We start from the raw sequence: 15,248 nt of genomic DNA, 5'->3' as shown, positions 1-15,248 counted from the left end.
CTAAACAGTTTTTCAGATTTAGTTATTGCTTCAAATTGTTCATTCTGCTGTCATTTTTATTTTTGTTAAATGGATTTTTCTATCAAAGCTATTAATCTTCCCTGCTGGAACAGGTTTTGCTCTTAGAACATAAAGATGCTGATGTAGCATAGTAATAATTATGCTGGAGTAGATGAGAGATAGCTGGGTGAAATCACCAAATTTTTGGTATATATGCCAAAGGAAATCATTCTTCTCTGTAAGTATTTCAGATAGGAAAACTTGAAGTTTCCCCCGTTAGAAGTGGTCAAGTTTGGTCAGCCAAATATTTGCACAAAGTAAATGTAATATGGAAAAGAAAAAAGCCAGATGAATTTAAGTGTCAACTCAAGCATTTCACAGGTTTTTTGTTCCTCCGAAATTTCACTGTCTCTGTCAAAGATGGTGATCAATCAGTTGCAGCTTTAAGGTACAAATGTCGGTTTGGAGTCTTGGAGCACAGCTGAGAAATTCAATTCTAGTTCCTGTATGTTGTGGGAGCAAAAGTTACTCTGTTGCATGGTAGATCCTCAAGTGCAGTATTTTAAGTTCCAGAGAACTTACAAAAAGTTCTGGAAAATAGTATGTTCCGAAACACTTGAGTGGCATGTGGATGGAACGGATGTGTTGGGGAAGCATGTGGGCTTTTTGGTTTGACTCAGCTGTACTTTGGAACTCAGGGCTTAGAGTCTGTTTTGACGTGATGTGATGTGATGGGGAGACGGGTGACCTGAGTCTTGGCAGAACTCCATTTGGTAAAAGATCTTACATTCTCAGAGATCTTTCCATTGCTCTTTCCATTGCCAGTAGCAGTCACAGTTTGGGGGGCAACTGGCCAAAAGGGGTCAAGTTTCACACTGGTAATCATACTGTAGCTCACATAATAAATAAGCAAGTGGCAAAACTCCCTTTCCCCTTTAGTCAGATGGACAGATACTACATAATTTTGTCTTTATCTGTCTGTTTTTCCAAGTTCGGGACACATGTTCCAGTTGGCAGTGAGCAGTTATGCACTGACTCATGTGCAGCGAGGTTAAAAATTCTGGAAACTAGATAAACTAGAAACTTCAAAGGCATACGAGTTGGGAGCACGGAGTTCATGTGAAGGTCATTTGAACCTATTTCCTAGAGATGTATTGATAGCTGAAAGGGTTTCTGGCCATTGCCCAGAAATAGATAGCCTTGGGTGAATAGTATCATCAAATGGCAGAGTCACTTGATGGTAGAACCCTTTCACGCGCACGCAGAAGCAATGATGTAGCTTGTAGGAAATGTTAGCACGTTTCAGTTTTTCCTGGCTGTTTAGTCTAAGGAATGGCGACGACAGAGCGGGACTGCAGCCATACGCATGAGATGGTATCAGCGGCAGCAAACCTCATCCTGGGTGTTGTTCTCATAGTTAGGGACAAGATCAGTCAATCACAGATACTTACCGTGGACAACAGAGAAATAAGGAATAAGCATAAGGTCTCTAGGTAAAAGTAATTTGTCTGAGTAATCCTGTGAATTTTCAATTATTACAGAACCTACAGCTGCTTGAAATTTATTCTTTCATGTGTTTGCCAAATTAAGTAGCTTCAAACAGCTGCATCTGTGCAATCAAAGCTGTCTCTGAACATTTATAACTACCACAAGATTTCAGATAGTTGTTACAGTTCCAGTAGGACCCTCTGTCCAAACACACAGGAATTCACAACCCTTACCCAGAAAGCTCAGAGTCTGCCTAAAGATAATAGAGGAAAGGAGTGTGGCTGGGGTGTTAACCTTGGCTGGCTGCCAGGCACCCACCGTGCTGCTCTTTCACTCCTCCTACTCCTCAAAAGGACAGGGGGAGAAAATAAGATGAAAAAGTTTGTGGGTCAGGATAAAGACAGGGAGTTCACGAACCAGTTACTGGCAAAATAGATTCACTTTGGTGAGAATTAATTTCATTTAATTTATTGCCAATTAAAAGTAGAATAGGATAGTAAGAAACAAAGACAGAACTGAAAAACACCTTCCCCCATCTTCCCCTCCTGAGCAGCACAGGGGGATGGGGAATGGGAGTTGCTGTCAGGCCATAACACTTCATCTCTGCTGCTCCTTCCTCCTCACACTTTTCCTTTGCTTCAGCATGGATTCACTCCCACAGGATACAGTCCTTCACAAACTGCCACAACATGGGTACTTCCCATGTACTGCAGTTCTTCAAGATCTGTTCCAGCATGGGTCCTTTCTACAGGGTACAGTCTTTAAAGAAAAGACTACTCCAGCACAGGCACCATCAGTGTTGCTGACTGGCTCAGCTTTGACCAGCAATGGGTCTGTTGCAGAGCCAGCTTGAACTGGCTGTGTCCACGTGGGACAGACCCTGGCCATTTCCCACAGAGGCCACCACTGCATTGCTCCACTGCCAACACCTTGCCTTATAACCCCAATACAAGGTGATATCTACAAAATGCCTAGTTTTTGTAGAGATTGTCTACAACTTTTGCTAAAGCACAATCTATTCTTTCCTGTTCCTTTCCTGACTGCTTGTCAAAAGTTGTTTCAAGTCTTGCGTGGGCATCACAGAAAGAACAGGGAAGAGAAGTGAAGGAAGAGTAGCATGTCCCTTTTTGGTCTGCTGAAGGAGCAAGATTACACCTTCAAGAGCAGTGTGGAAGAAAGTACAATGACATTTAAGAGAGGAATAGAGATAAGACATTTCCAAGATGTGCCTTGTTGCAAGGAAGCTGATGTCAAGGCAGTTAATCAGGGATTATTATGTATATTAAACCTTAGAATCATAGAATGGTTTGGGTTGGAAGGGACCTTAAAGATCATCTAGTTCCAACTCTTCTTCTATGGGCAGGGACACCTTCCACTAGATCACACTGCCCAAAGCCCCATCCATCATGGCCTTGAACATCTCCAGGGATGGGGCATCCACAGCTTCTCTGGGCAATCTGTGCCAGTGCCTCACCACCCTCTGAGTAAAAAATGTCTTCCTTATATCTAATCTAAACCTACCCTCTTTTAGTTTAAAGCCATTACCCCTTGTCCTATCACTACACTCCCTGACAAAGAGTCCCTCCCTATCTCTCCTTTAAGTACTGGAAGGTTGCTATAAGGTCTCCCCAGAGCCTTCTCTTCTCCAGGCTGAACAACCCCAGCTCTCATACATTCATCACACAATCTTCACAAACTTCACTTACATTAACAAAAATTTGCCCACGCCAAAATCAGCATAACATCATCACAACACTGACAACAGTGGACAATTTACACACATTCCACCCCTCATCCCTTCACCACATTACAGCAACACAAATTCTCCACAATTATTACACTCTCTGACCTCTAAGATTGAGCCTGACCTTTTTGGACAAGAGGAACCAAAGAAGGGGGACAATGAGATGGAAAAATCAAAATGCCGTTCAAAAGTTTACTGTTTGGACTCCGCTAAAAAGTCACAATGAGTTGCCATAATGAGGTGTCTCTGGAAGATGAGTAGTTGTAGCCACATAGATAAAGTGTAGAGTTTGTGTCTTAAAAATAATCAAGAGGGAAGAATTGAAAATGTTTGGATTGAACTTGTATCTAAGATGAGCGAGTAGTAGTGGAAGGTGACTTCAAGTGTTACATGCCTGAGAGCCATGGTGCAAGTGGTGGTGTTGGCATCAAACACAGAAGTGGAAGAAAATTGTTGAAAGGAAAATTTGGAATTTGGTTTAAACTGGCTTGGAGGTTTTGTTATTCCAACAGTCTCTGAGAAAATACAAGACAGAAGATTGAAGATTTTTGGAGCAAAATTATTTTACTTTGTTTCAGCTGCTAGGACCCAAGTCAGCCTACTAGAGGTTCCCAGAGGAAAGTAAAGTTGTGAAAACAAGAAGATCACAGAAATGTAGCTGAAGACAGAATTAAGTATTGTCATGACTGCTGATGGGTGGCTATGCTGGTTTGCTCAGTTCACCCTGCCTGCTCTAGAGAGATTTTTCAGGGATATCAAGATGCAGTTTTACTGGTAAGTTGAGTGTCTTGGACCTGAAATTACTGAGAATTGTTAAATAAAATTCTCAGTCCAGGGGTAATTTGAATAGGGGGAGGTGCCAAAGAGCACAAATTGCATAACCAGTTCCATTCTGCTGGAACTGGCAGGTCCTTCCAGATGGTTTGGGTTCAAAATGAGCCCTGATCAGTTAGTTTTCAGCACAGCGCCTTCTTTAAGTACCTGGACTAAAATTACAGTTGATTTCAAAGCACTTGAACTCAGAATAATTAGATCTGTTAGACACACTGTGTTAAAAGCAGCAAAAAGCTTGCAATTTAGACAATGTGAGTCCCTCAGCTTTTGACTTGCCCAGCTGAGCAACCAGAGTAGAAGTTCACGTCTGGCACAGATGCCAATGTACTATAAGATACAGTTTGTGCTGCGTTTTTATCACCTGGTTGCTGCATGACATTTTTGTTGTTAAGGTAGAAAAGAGACAAAAAGTAACTTGAAAGTATTGTATGCATGACAGACGTAAGTACGTATACATAATATTCATACATAATTTCAAGATTGCAAAAATGTATAACTGAAGGAATATGCACAAAATCCATATGCTGCAAAGGTGCTTATGAGACACAAAGAAATGCAGCAGCTTTGATGTGGAAATGCAATTAAGCCAGTTACTCATGAACCCTGCTTCACATGGACTGATGCGTGCCAGGGTCAGGGAACAAAACTTCGTCGGGAAGTGTCTGTAGAGGGACAGTTGGCTGAGAGGAGAGCAGAGGTTATCTGGGATCTTCCTGGCAAGGAACAGGGAAATAAAGTAGGTGGAAAACAGAGTGGTCCTGTAGTCTTGTAGTCTTGTAGCAAAAGAAGTGCAAGAGCAAAGGAGAGATGAGGGGTGGCTGGAGAGGCAGCTGAGGCTGAGATGGCGGGCAGCAGGCAGCTGATGGCACCAGCAGGGGTGGTGTAAGGAGGTGGAGCTGCTCAGCAGCTGGCCCTAGACAAACACACAACCTAAGGCCTTTTCCTCCTTGCAGAGACCTAAAAGGCAGTAGATCTCAGGGTACTGGAGTGCCATAGAGGCGGTCAAGAGGAAGGTCCTGGCTGCTTGCATTGCAGGTCTTTATTCTCTGCAGCATCCACATGTCTGTCTGTATTCTTGCTCTCTTTCTGTCCCATCTTTACCACACATCCCACAGTAGGCTGCTTGGCTGCTGTCAGTTCATCCTTATAACTTGTCCTTTGTAATGTCTTTTGAAACATACACTGGTGTGTAAACACAGGGATTGACTCCACCCGCAGAATATTGGGCTTGCTGGTGTTCAGCTGGGAAAGTGTTCTTCACAGCAAAACACCTCCACTACGTACAGACCAGCCTAGAAAAGTGACACGGCTCCTGATGTTATACTCAGGTCTAGAAGGCTGTTGCCTCTAAAGGGAAATCTGGCACTAATAGGCTGGTGCGTGTGTGTTTCAGCTGGCAGGTGAGACAGCATCAGTGGGTTGTGCCCAGGACTGGGGCGGGGGAGTGCTCTCCTCCAAGCAAGCAAAGCTGCCTCTTTGCCTCTAATTCTCAGCCCAAGCACAGACCTGGCATGTGCATGGAAGCTGATAGCATCTCTGCACAAAGCCGAATGACTCTATGCCTGAATGACAAGGCTTTTAATTGATATTCACCTTCTTCTCTTGCTGGAAGCCCATCCTTTCCTTCTGGACACATACACAGATCAGTCGTCTCAGTGCCAGAATGTACTTCCCAGGGAAAAAGGGGTTAGTGTGCAAATTAAAAGCTTTTGAATCCTTAAGTCCTAAAGGAGCTGAATATGCATTAACATAATTGAATAGGAAGGTAGACAAACTTTGCAGAACACCTCAAAATTACGCTCTATAAACATTCTGCATAGCACCTGTGCCCTACCTGTTGTGGACATGTTAAAGAAATCTTGGATGTAATATAGGCACTATTGTTCAGGGATACCTCACAACACATTAATCAAGTAGTGGGTTCTTTTGGAGGGTTAGAGTTAATGTCACTGGCCAACTTGTAATGTATGAATGTAAATACAGATTTACAGCCCAGCCAGTGCAGTCTGTTGAGCCCCAGGCTGGAAGAATATAAAATACACACTATGTATAGGCAGTGAAATCCTAGATAATGTCTATTATTTTTGTATCTCAAGTGAACAAAGGGCTACTACAGAATATAGACTGTTTTAACCTGTTGTAGTGAAGTAAGATCACTTAAATATATCTGAACTCTCCTGTTATGTCTGTTTCATTGAGGCAGGATATAAGTGGTTGCCAGATGCACAAGTTACACTTTCACAAGTTTCCAGGCTTAGAGTTTTGTTGTTGTTGTTCTATATATGCTTTTCCCTTTCTGTCATCCATCAGACTGTAATGAAAGTTGCACTGTTGGTTTGACTCTTGTAAGCCTATAGACCTCTGGCATTACACTTACAGTCCTCTGGAGTGCACAAGATAAACCCAGTTCTGCACACCCTTGTGAATCTTTCCTGATGGACAAGGAGAAGTAGAGACAGGAGAAAAATTCTTAGGAAAGTCTTTACAGCTCTTTGACTGGGTTGCTCTTCTGTGAAGAAAATACACATGTTGTGGTCTGCTAGGCTTTGTGTGTGAATAGCTGATGCTGCTAGATTTACACAACTACTTTTTTAGTGCTGCTTCTGTGTTAAAACAGGCCTCTACAGTGCCTTTTTATGTGGAAATCTTTTAGCTGGGTGTGGTGGGGAAGCCGTTCAGTGACTCATACTGCAGGGAATTCCCTAATGAATTAGAGTATTTTTACTTCTGGACTTGTGCGCAGTTTCCTTTAACACTGGAGTGAGTGGTTGATAAGGACAGACTTTAAAGACCCATTCACTGTTAAACGGCTCCGTCTTAAAATTGGGTGTTTATATTTTGCAGAGCTGAAAATCCACCCCAAGCAACACGGTATTTTCATTCACGGTATTTGTGGTATTTTCATCATTAGTAAACCCAGATGCTCTGGGTCTGAAAAAAAAGCTGAAGCGGACCATGATGAAGTGCACCCAAAACAGAGAATGCTATAAATATCAGCACAGAGCAGTGATCGGTCTTTAAATGTCAGACTTCCTGACAAAACCCATCGTCTTTGGCTGATGACAGTGTTGATGGACACTTACCGATGAAACACAGCACCATGCTGAGCCCAGGTCAGGTGGGCACAGTTAGAGAGCTCTTGTCCAACAGGGAATTTCTCATGCCCGTGACACTGCTGTGCTCCTTATGCTGCTTCTGTGGAAGAGGAGGGATTCAGAGCTCCTTGAAGCCCATGGCAGGAGTCCCTGTTGAAGTCTTGGCTTTGTCAAGTCAAGTGCTTTTGGCATCACAGGAGTGGGGCTCTCAGCTGGTGACTATAGGGCTTTTTCCCTGCGGTTCTGTGTGCAGCTGTTTTGTTTTTCATTACCTTTTGTGAAAAAAAAAAAAAAAAGAAAAGAAAAAAAATGAAACAAAACACAACACAACAATATAATACTTTGACACAAATTTTTAGCTATATAAAGGGATGTCTTTCTGTTCAAAACATTGCAGTATAAATCTTAAAACACCAAAACAAAGCCAGACATTTGGTTTGGAGAAGGCCCTTCTTATTACTTGGTAAAAGTAAATAGCAAAATGAAAAGGAATGAAATAAGACCTTTGGAAAAGCCTTTTTCTTCCTTCTCTCTTTTCCTCCCTGCCTCCTCCTCTCCTTCCTTTTCTGCCTTCTTCTACCCCCCTTCCTCATATAACAACTGCCCATTTGGGTACGGTAATTCCAGAGAGTAAACTTTAACGGGAATGCCTGAAATGTGTCTGCTTCAGCTTTGTGTTATGTCTGTAATTTGAATTATTTGCATTTTGGAAAGGTATAAATTGCTCTGGTGTACTTTGGTTGGCTGGAGGCCAGGAGGGAGTTGCCTTGGGCTCTGAACCAGGCTGCTGCAGATGTGGCAGGCATACAATGGAAACTTTTGTGGTTGAGCAGTCCTCGCTCCTCGAGCACACTCTGACAGGAGATGGTATCCCGCTTGCTTCTGAGGGTCCCCAGCATATGTGGCACTGGGGGCAAAACAGTTTTCTCTGGTGTAGGCAGATTTTCATGAGGCTTTGAGCCCCCACAAACTATTCCAGAGCTATTATTCCTTTCTCCTTTTTTAAAAATTTCAGCTGAACTGTATAAACCTGCAAAACATGTTTACTGTAAGAGGTTGACGTAGTGGTCTAAGGTTTCCCTCCTGGAGCTGGTCCCAGTCCGTGGGCGTTGAGATTTCCCTCTTGGTTCGCTAGACGTAATATGAGGAATTGTCTTTTTTTTTTTTGTCTCTGCTTCATAACAACTTTTCCTCCTTGTGTTTTTGTTAAATGAAATGTCACTAGCTGTTAATGAGTTGTCTATTCCCTACTTCTTTCCTCTCTTCCCTTTCCCCTCAGTTGCTGAGCAGCAATGGTCTGGACAGTCTCAAGAGAATTTCTTGGAGTAAAGTCCGTATTGTTCTGATTAGCTTCCAGAGACAAACTATGGCTCTGGATATTTATTTTCCTAATACTTTAGATTACAACATTTAAAATATTTCTGAACAAACTCTCTTTGTCATCATAAAAATTTCAAAAGTGCATAAAGGCAGTGCTACGTGAAGCAATTGAAGTATTAGCCATAGATTGAGTCATTTTGAATTTTACTGAGGTATTGACAAGAAATACAAAACAGAAACCTGAATCAGATCATTCACCTCACAAAGCAGAAATTAAACACAGAAAAAAAAATGAATTTCTAGTAATCCATTTACCAAGGCAGATTGAACACATGTTAACTACTAGTCTGGATGTCTTTAGATTTTAGAGAGGAAAAAAAAAACACAAAAAAACACCAAAAACCTTTACAAAGCAGAAGTTTCTACACTTTGCAAAATGTGTGATAGTGTCAGTGTTGTGTCACCTTTACAGCTGATTGAATTAACTGGGGTGGAAGAGAGGAGGAGGTAGCTACAAGGGCTCTGTAGGAAAGGGATGGAAAACAGCGGTGGCTACTTCCAGACAACAGATATGACCTGACTTGCAGATTATTGTCAGCTTTTTTTTTTTTTTTTTTTTTTTACTGACAGCTTAGGGGGAAGCATCTGTTAGATAAATTGTGAAACAATCACTCATCCTCCAGAGAAGTCTGTTTCAGTGCTGGCGCTCTTAAAAGGCATTGCTTAGGAGATTTGAGCGTGAACTGGCTGATCCACCCGAATGTGGCAGTACCGATTAAAGGGATTCTTTTTCCAGTGTCACAATTTAAAATGTAGGAAGAAACTAAGGGTAGATCTGCTAATTGTTTCCTACATAAAGACCTGCCAAATCCGCTGTGCTATTTGTGTTGCAGCTTTCACATTGCACTTTTTTCCATACGTTAAAAAGAAATGGTTTTGAACATTTAAGCAATTGCCAGTGCTAGTTCCTGAACAACATTCCTTTCACAGTAGGACAGCTGTACACAAAAATATTATTTACTGCCATTTGTAATAAATCAGACAGTTCTAAATGCGTCACCTCCATCCTGTCCATGAAAGTGAAGAGAGAAGAAAAAGTGCATTCACTTTTTTACCTTGCTGAGAGCTGTTTTTCTAAGGCAGGCCCAAGTCTATGTGATGAAGTTCAAAGTAACTAATATTTGCATTTGTATGTCCCGATGCTGCAATAAATATACAAAAGAGGTGACATGAAGTCGAATTTCCCCATTCATTCCAGTGACATCTGACAGTGGTGGGACTCCTTAAGCTGCAAGTGTCCCTGTTGCTGGACTCAGACAGCAATCTGCTTGTGGCCTTTCATATATGTTTGTGTTTTTCTAGGCCTGCAGGATGGAAACCCTACTTTTTGTATTTTTTTCCTAATTTCTCTGCAGTTGTATTTCGAAGCCACAAGGAAGTTAAAAAAACAACTCTTATTGACCAGTTACTTTTGTGTCAGTGAGACACAGAAAAAGTGACAAGACAAAAACAATTTCTTCCAAAAGACAAGTCCCCAGAAACCAAACCAAAACAACAACAACAACAACAAAAATTGATAGTTGTGGCTTAAATCCCTTTTTATCTGAAAATAGAAATACAGTGAATTGGGAGGACCCAACACACTACTAGAAGCAGCTCCAGAAAATTGTTGGTTGGACCACTGTAGCTGAGCTAAAACAATTTTGAAATGGAGTCGTGATTCACAGAAGCTACATATCCCAGCATATTGTCTTGCCTTTTGATCCAAGCAGCAGAAATATGAAAAGCCAGACTGGGAGTGTATTAAAAGGAAACACTGCATGGCTGAGGAGCTTCCTTAATGCTACTTTTTTGTTTTGCTTTGTTTAATATTAATGTTGAGCATGACTGACTGCATAGGTAGAGATCAAAGGGACTTACAGGTAGCATTTTTTTTGTCTGAACATTTGGAAAACTAATGTGTAGAACACTTGTATGTTCTGTTTAAATTAGTGGCAGAATAAAATACTGGTGGCATTCCTCCATCACAGTACTCTGGACTGTGGTTCTCCCCTGAAAGAATGTTAAATGGGCTTCTGTAGCAGGTTGCCCAGCTGGCTTCCTGGTTGGGCAAAGCTTTGGCAATGGGTTTTGAGAGCTGTTTTTCATAGATGCAATGCTTCTTCCATTAAAGAGATTTTTTTAATTATTATTATTTTTTTTCAAAAGTCACTCTTTTGTAGGCTTTGGAGAGGAAAAAAGGACAGAACTAGATATCTTTTTCTTTTGTCTTTTAGATGGTCACCATGTGTGGGAAATGGAAGCCAAAACTGACAAAGAAATGTGCAAGCCAGTAAGTCTGCCTTAAATATTTTAACATCAAGATGAAAAATATATACTGCCTTCTCTAGCACTATTACTAAAGAGGGATTTCCAAGCCTTTGGCACTGTGTCTCCCCACTGAAACAGAACAAGTACTTAGGCCTCCCCTCCTGGAAATCTTTCTTTAATGGGAGCATGGGGTAAAAAGCCTTCATTGGAATATATCCCGAAAGTAGAAGAGACCATTTGGAAAATATTTTTTCATTGTCCAGGATGGGCCAGCCCTGTCTGCTCATCTTCTGTCTTGCTGGGTTGTTTCTTGCCTCTGCTCCCAAAACAATTTCTGAGCATTTTCCCTGGCTTTCGTGTACCTTCAGCAGAGGAAATGTGAGTCCTCTCACAGGAGATCAAACCCAGTGTTGAAGAACTGTGGCTTACTCAACTATGACTGTAAGTGGGAAATATGGCAACTATTTTACTTCTGTAGCAATAAGCAATGGTCTGCTAGCTGTGAACCTGCTGGAGACATGCAGACAACCAATTTAAAGACCTCAGCTGAAAACAAGCCAAATGTTAAGGTTAACATTCCCCTTTATTCTTTCAGAGTACCAAGGGAAGTTTTCATGGTCACAGCAGATTTCACTGTGCATTTATGGAAGCTGATGCCCTAGCAGCCAAGTCTTTCCTTAGCCCCATGCTAGAGCATTTGTTATCTGACAGTGGAACACCATTTGCACGATCTCCAGAGCTCCAACCTGTAGAACTAGATATTCTTGCAAGATCTCCCATCCACAGAAATTAGCATGCTTAAAACTTCCTTAGTTGTTATTCTAATAAATAACTAAATAAATAAATTTTGGAAAGTGGAGATACTTGAATAATCATATTCCGGTCCTAATTCTCCTTTCAAATTAAGTTATATTAGGGCAGGATGTGTTGGGGACAACCTGCCAGCTGAGTGGTTGTGCTTTCTACTGCCAAGTTGTTGGCCACAGTTTGATTATAGCTCCGGGTTCTTGTCAGAGGCACAAGGGAGAAAGCATTATCTATACACAATATTGTACTTGCTGTCCAAAGCGAATAGCTGAAGACTAATGAATCTGTAAAGACGTGAGCCATGCTAAAATCTTATTTTCCCCGTTAAGGAATCTTTTCCTCCAGGTCCTGTTTTGTTCCACTGGTTTTGAGCTGCTTAGTCTCACGTGAGGCTCTTCACAGCTCTGCTCCAGAAGCGTGCCAGTTGTTGGCTGTTCAGACAGATGTCCCAGGTGACCTCCTTTGTGCTATTCTGTATATAGCAAAGGCATCCTAACAGAACCTACTCAGTCTGTGCCTCATCCACATTGCTGTCCCTCCACTGAAACAAGCTTGACAGCCTTGGATAAGAAGGCAGAGGAGAGCCTCAGGACTTTCTGAAAACAGGCACGCTTTTAAATGTGCTTCCTTCTACTGGGCTCTGCAGTGCCCGTCTCCAAACCCAAGCCCTTCTCAGCCTCTCAACCCCATGTATAAAGAAGGAGTACCCATCCTGCTCACCAGCGTGCCTTGCCTGTGCTGAAATGGCTTAAAGCTGGAAGGAGTTGTAGGGATTGCCCGACACACAGGACACTGCAGGCTGCAGGAGACAATCCCTGCCAATGAAACCCAACAGTTCTATGTAGAGAGTACATTCTTCCTTAGGAGATGAGTCTTCTCCTTCCCAGGGTTAATATATAAATATGTCTGTACACTCTTCTGCCCCAGTCGTGCCCTGACCTTCTGATTTGTTTGTTTTTGCAGAATTCGTTGGTGGTTGAGATACCACCTTTCCGCAATCAGAGAATTACCAGCCCTGTTCAGGTCAACTTTTATGTCTGCAACGGAAAGAGAAAGAGAAGCCAGTACCAGCTTTTCACCTATCTTCCAGCTAATGGTAACAAAATATGTTTCTTATCTGTGCTAGTAAAAATGAGAGATAATGATGGCAGCTTAGAAAGATATATGGCACTGATAATTCTTTAGTAACCTGAGTAACTTGCAGGCATGCCCAGTGCTGTAAAATGAGAGTGAGAAAGAAACCACAAGGGTTGCCTTTCTCTCTGCTGCCCACACAAGAGGCCTTCTCTGTAAATTATTTTATTTTGTATTGGTGACAGAGACCTGTTGGAACAAGGGCTTTTTTTGCTTTGGGGAGTTGACTTGCACCTGCACAAGCTGACGTGTACTCACAGATTGTGAACCTGCTGAAATCCCTGCTCGTTTGCTGTCAACCCGCAGTGTGACTTTTTGGCCCCAGAGGGTACACTGGATTTGAATACTACTTCTGAGTTCTCACCACAACATTGTAGTGTGCAGGGCTCTGCTGGGGGTGGTGTGGGGATTCTGCTTCCAGTCATCCTTCACCTTGCTGTTTCTCTCAGGGTAGAAACAGTGCTCCACATTGGTCCTACTCTTGGGCTGTAATGAAAATTCTGATGGGTATGAAGATCAGAGTATTTAAAAACACTTAGAATTTATAAATGTTTATTTAGAAATGTTTAAAAACAAGTGTGCCAATTTATTTTTGAAAGTGTATATTGGTAACTACAAAGTGACAATAAAATATTCATGCTAGCTGAATTCCAAGCAGGCTTGTATGAAGATCCTAGTATTAAGAAAATTTAGATTATTTCTTTTAATCTGGAATGGCTCTTTTGATAGGAACACTTTTTTGGGAAAAAGGGGGGTTTATTTTGTTTCTGATGTTTTGGAAATAAGTGGAATTAAAAAAAATGATTAGGTTCATGCTTTTTGTAGACTTTACAAGTGAAAATAGTCCTTCCGAGGGTAGTATCCACAAAGCAGTCTTTGGGTCACGCCACATGACTTGAAGAGCCCTGCCACCTTTTTGCAGGTGAAATCCCATAAAATACATGGTTGAAATTCCACCTTGTTAGCTTTTATGCACTACAGACTTTTATCAGGACCTTAATTTAAAATAAAAGTACAAGAAACCTGACATGGGCAACAGAATGCTTACTGCATATGTGCTGAGTAGTTACGCCTCACTGAATCAGCGTACTTATGCAAACTTGATCCCCAGTGGATATGTCTGTGTATATTTAAAGACTGCTCATTTCTTAAATTGAAAAGAGTTATTCTCTTGCAGAACTCTTTTCAACAACAGAAATCTGTTTTAAAGGTCAAAAGGTATTGCCTTGCCATCCAAGTATAATCCCATCATAAGTATTTCAAATATACATCTACTGAAAATTGCTGTTTATTAAGCAGCATCTTTCCTCTCCAGCATTTACATAGGCCCTTTTTTTTAACATTATTCTAAACCATGGGAATAATACTCACTGTTGCTAAGTCGGTTTATGATATCACCATTCTGAGGTTGAAACATGTAATGTTTCAACTGATGGGAAACAATGGGGATAGCTACCTAGTGACAGGCAACAGAGAACCAGCCTAGACTTTATTCTGCAAAGACATCTTTAATTATGGTAATTGTTGAAAACATTGGGAATCATGTTTAGTCTGCTGTACTGATTTGAATTCCTGTGAAATCTTTTTGTTTCAGTGTAGGGGAACCTGAAAGAAAAAATGTAAAACCAGAGTAGGGGAAGTGGAAGCTGGTATTGAATAGTAAATATGCCTCCCCCTGTTCCTGTTTGATTCTCCACTCAGATTTTCTTTTTATATGTAGATATGTACATGTAGGTAATTAAAAAAAAAAGTTCTTTTCAAACTCTCATAACAGTGGTAAGCATGAATATGTTTGTGTAATCATCAGGATTAATAATATAATAATTATTATCTATTTATTATGTCTGTGTTGCAACTGAAAGGTTTTGCCCTATGTTGCTGGTTGTTTCCTTTGTGCCTTTTAAAGATAGATATCATCAGTTTGACTACATATTCAGGAATCAGTCACAACAACTGAATCAGTCTTTTAAGCCACTGTGTTTCTAGGAGTCCATTTTAGGATGTTGCACTTTATTTGATTTCAGTCACAATGTTCTTTTAATGTTTCAAGGCATTATAAAAAAAAAAGTTTAGTTCATCAGGAAAAAAATAGTTGAGTTACCACTGTGTGATCTAGGTACAAAAAATTAAAGGAGGTAAGCAGTATTTTGGTCCAGGTAACGCTTTGTCTTTTGTCTAAATAAATTCCACAAATACAGAAGGTGTATTTTTTTGTCAAGCAAATGTCAAAGTGGATCACCAAGTATGAAGAGTGGGTTTACATGTATCAGATACGTTGTCCTGTAAGCTTCTCATTCTGTCTTAGGACTAGTCAAAATGCTAGCATTTCATTGCCTACCATAATTCTGCAGGTTTGTGTCCGTCGGGGTTTTTTAAAGCTGCATGACACACATTAGACATATTTTACAGCCCAACTAGACTGTGCCAAAGCAAAATACCATGTATGGGCTAAAGCCCGAATACTGCACAAGCACCATGGCTGTGCTCCTGGGGTGGGTATGTGCGCACACACACAG

General features: G+C 41.2%; 1 protein-coding gene across 7 annotated transcripts in view; it reads left to right on the top strand.

Moving 5' to 3' along the window:
* The window catches only part of NFATC1 (nuclear factor of activated T cells 1), a 120,401-nt gene that overhangs the window by 57,614 nt on the left and 47,539 nt on the right, over positions 1-15,248 (top strand). For all 7 annotated transcript variants that reach the window (XM_066992041.1, XM_066992040.1, XM_066992043.1 and 4 more), the window contains exons 7-8: positions 10,758-10,813; positions 12,562-12,694. In XM_066992041.1, the coding sequence (XP_066848142.1) occupies positions 10,758-10,813; positions 12,562-12,694 (189 nt within the window). The remainder of the gene's footprint in view (positions 1-10,757; positions 10,814-12,561; positions 12,695-15,248) is intronic.

This window comes from Anser cygnoides, chromosome 2, assembly GCF_040182565.1.
Source record: "Anser cygnoides isolate HZ-2024a breed goose chromosome 2, Taihu_goose_T2T_genome, whole genome shotgun sequence".
In the NCBI taxonomy this organism is placed as follows: Eukaryota; Metazoa; Chordata; class Aves; order Anseriformes; family Anatidae; genus Anser; species Anser cygnoides.
Note: the sequence above shows the minus strand (reverse complement) of the source record. Positions and strands in the feature narration are given on the sequence as shown.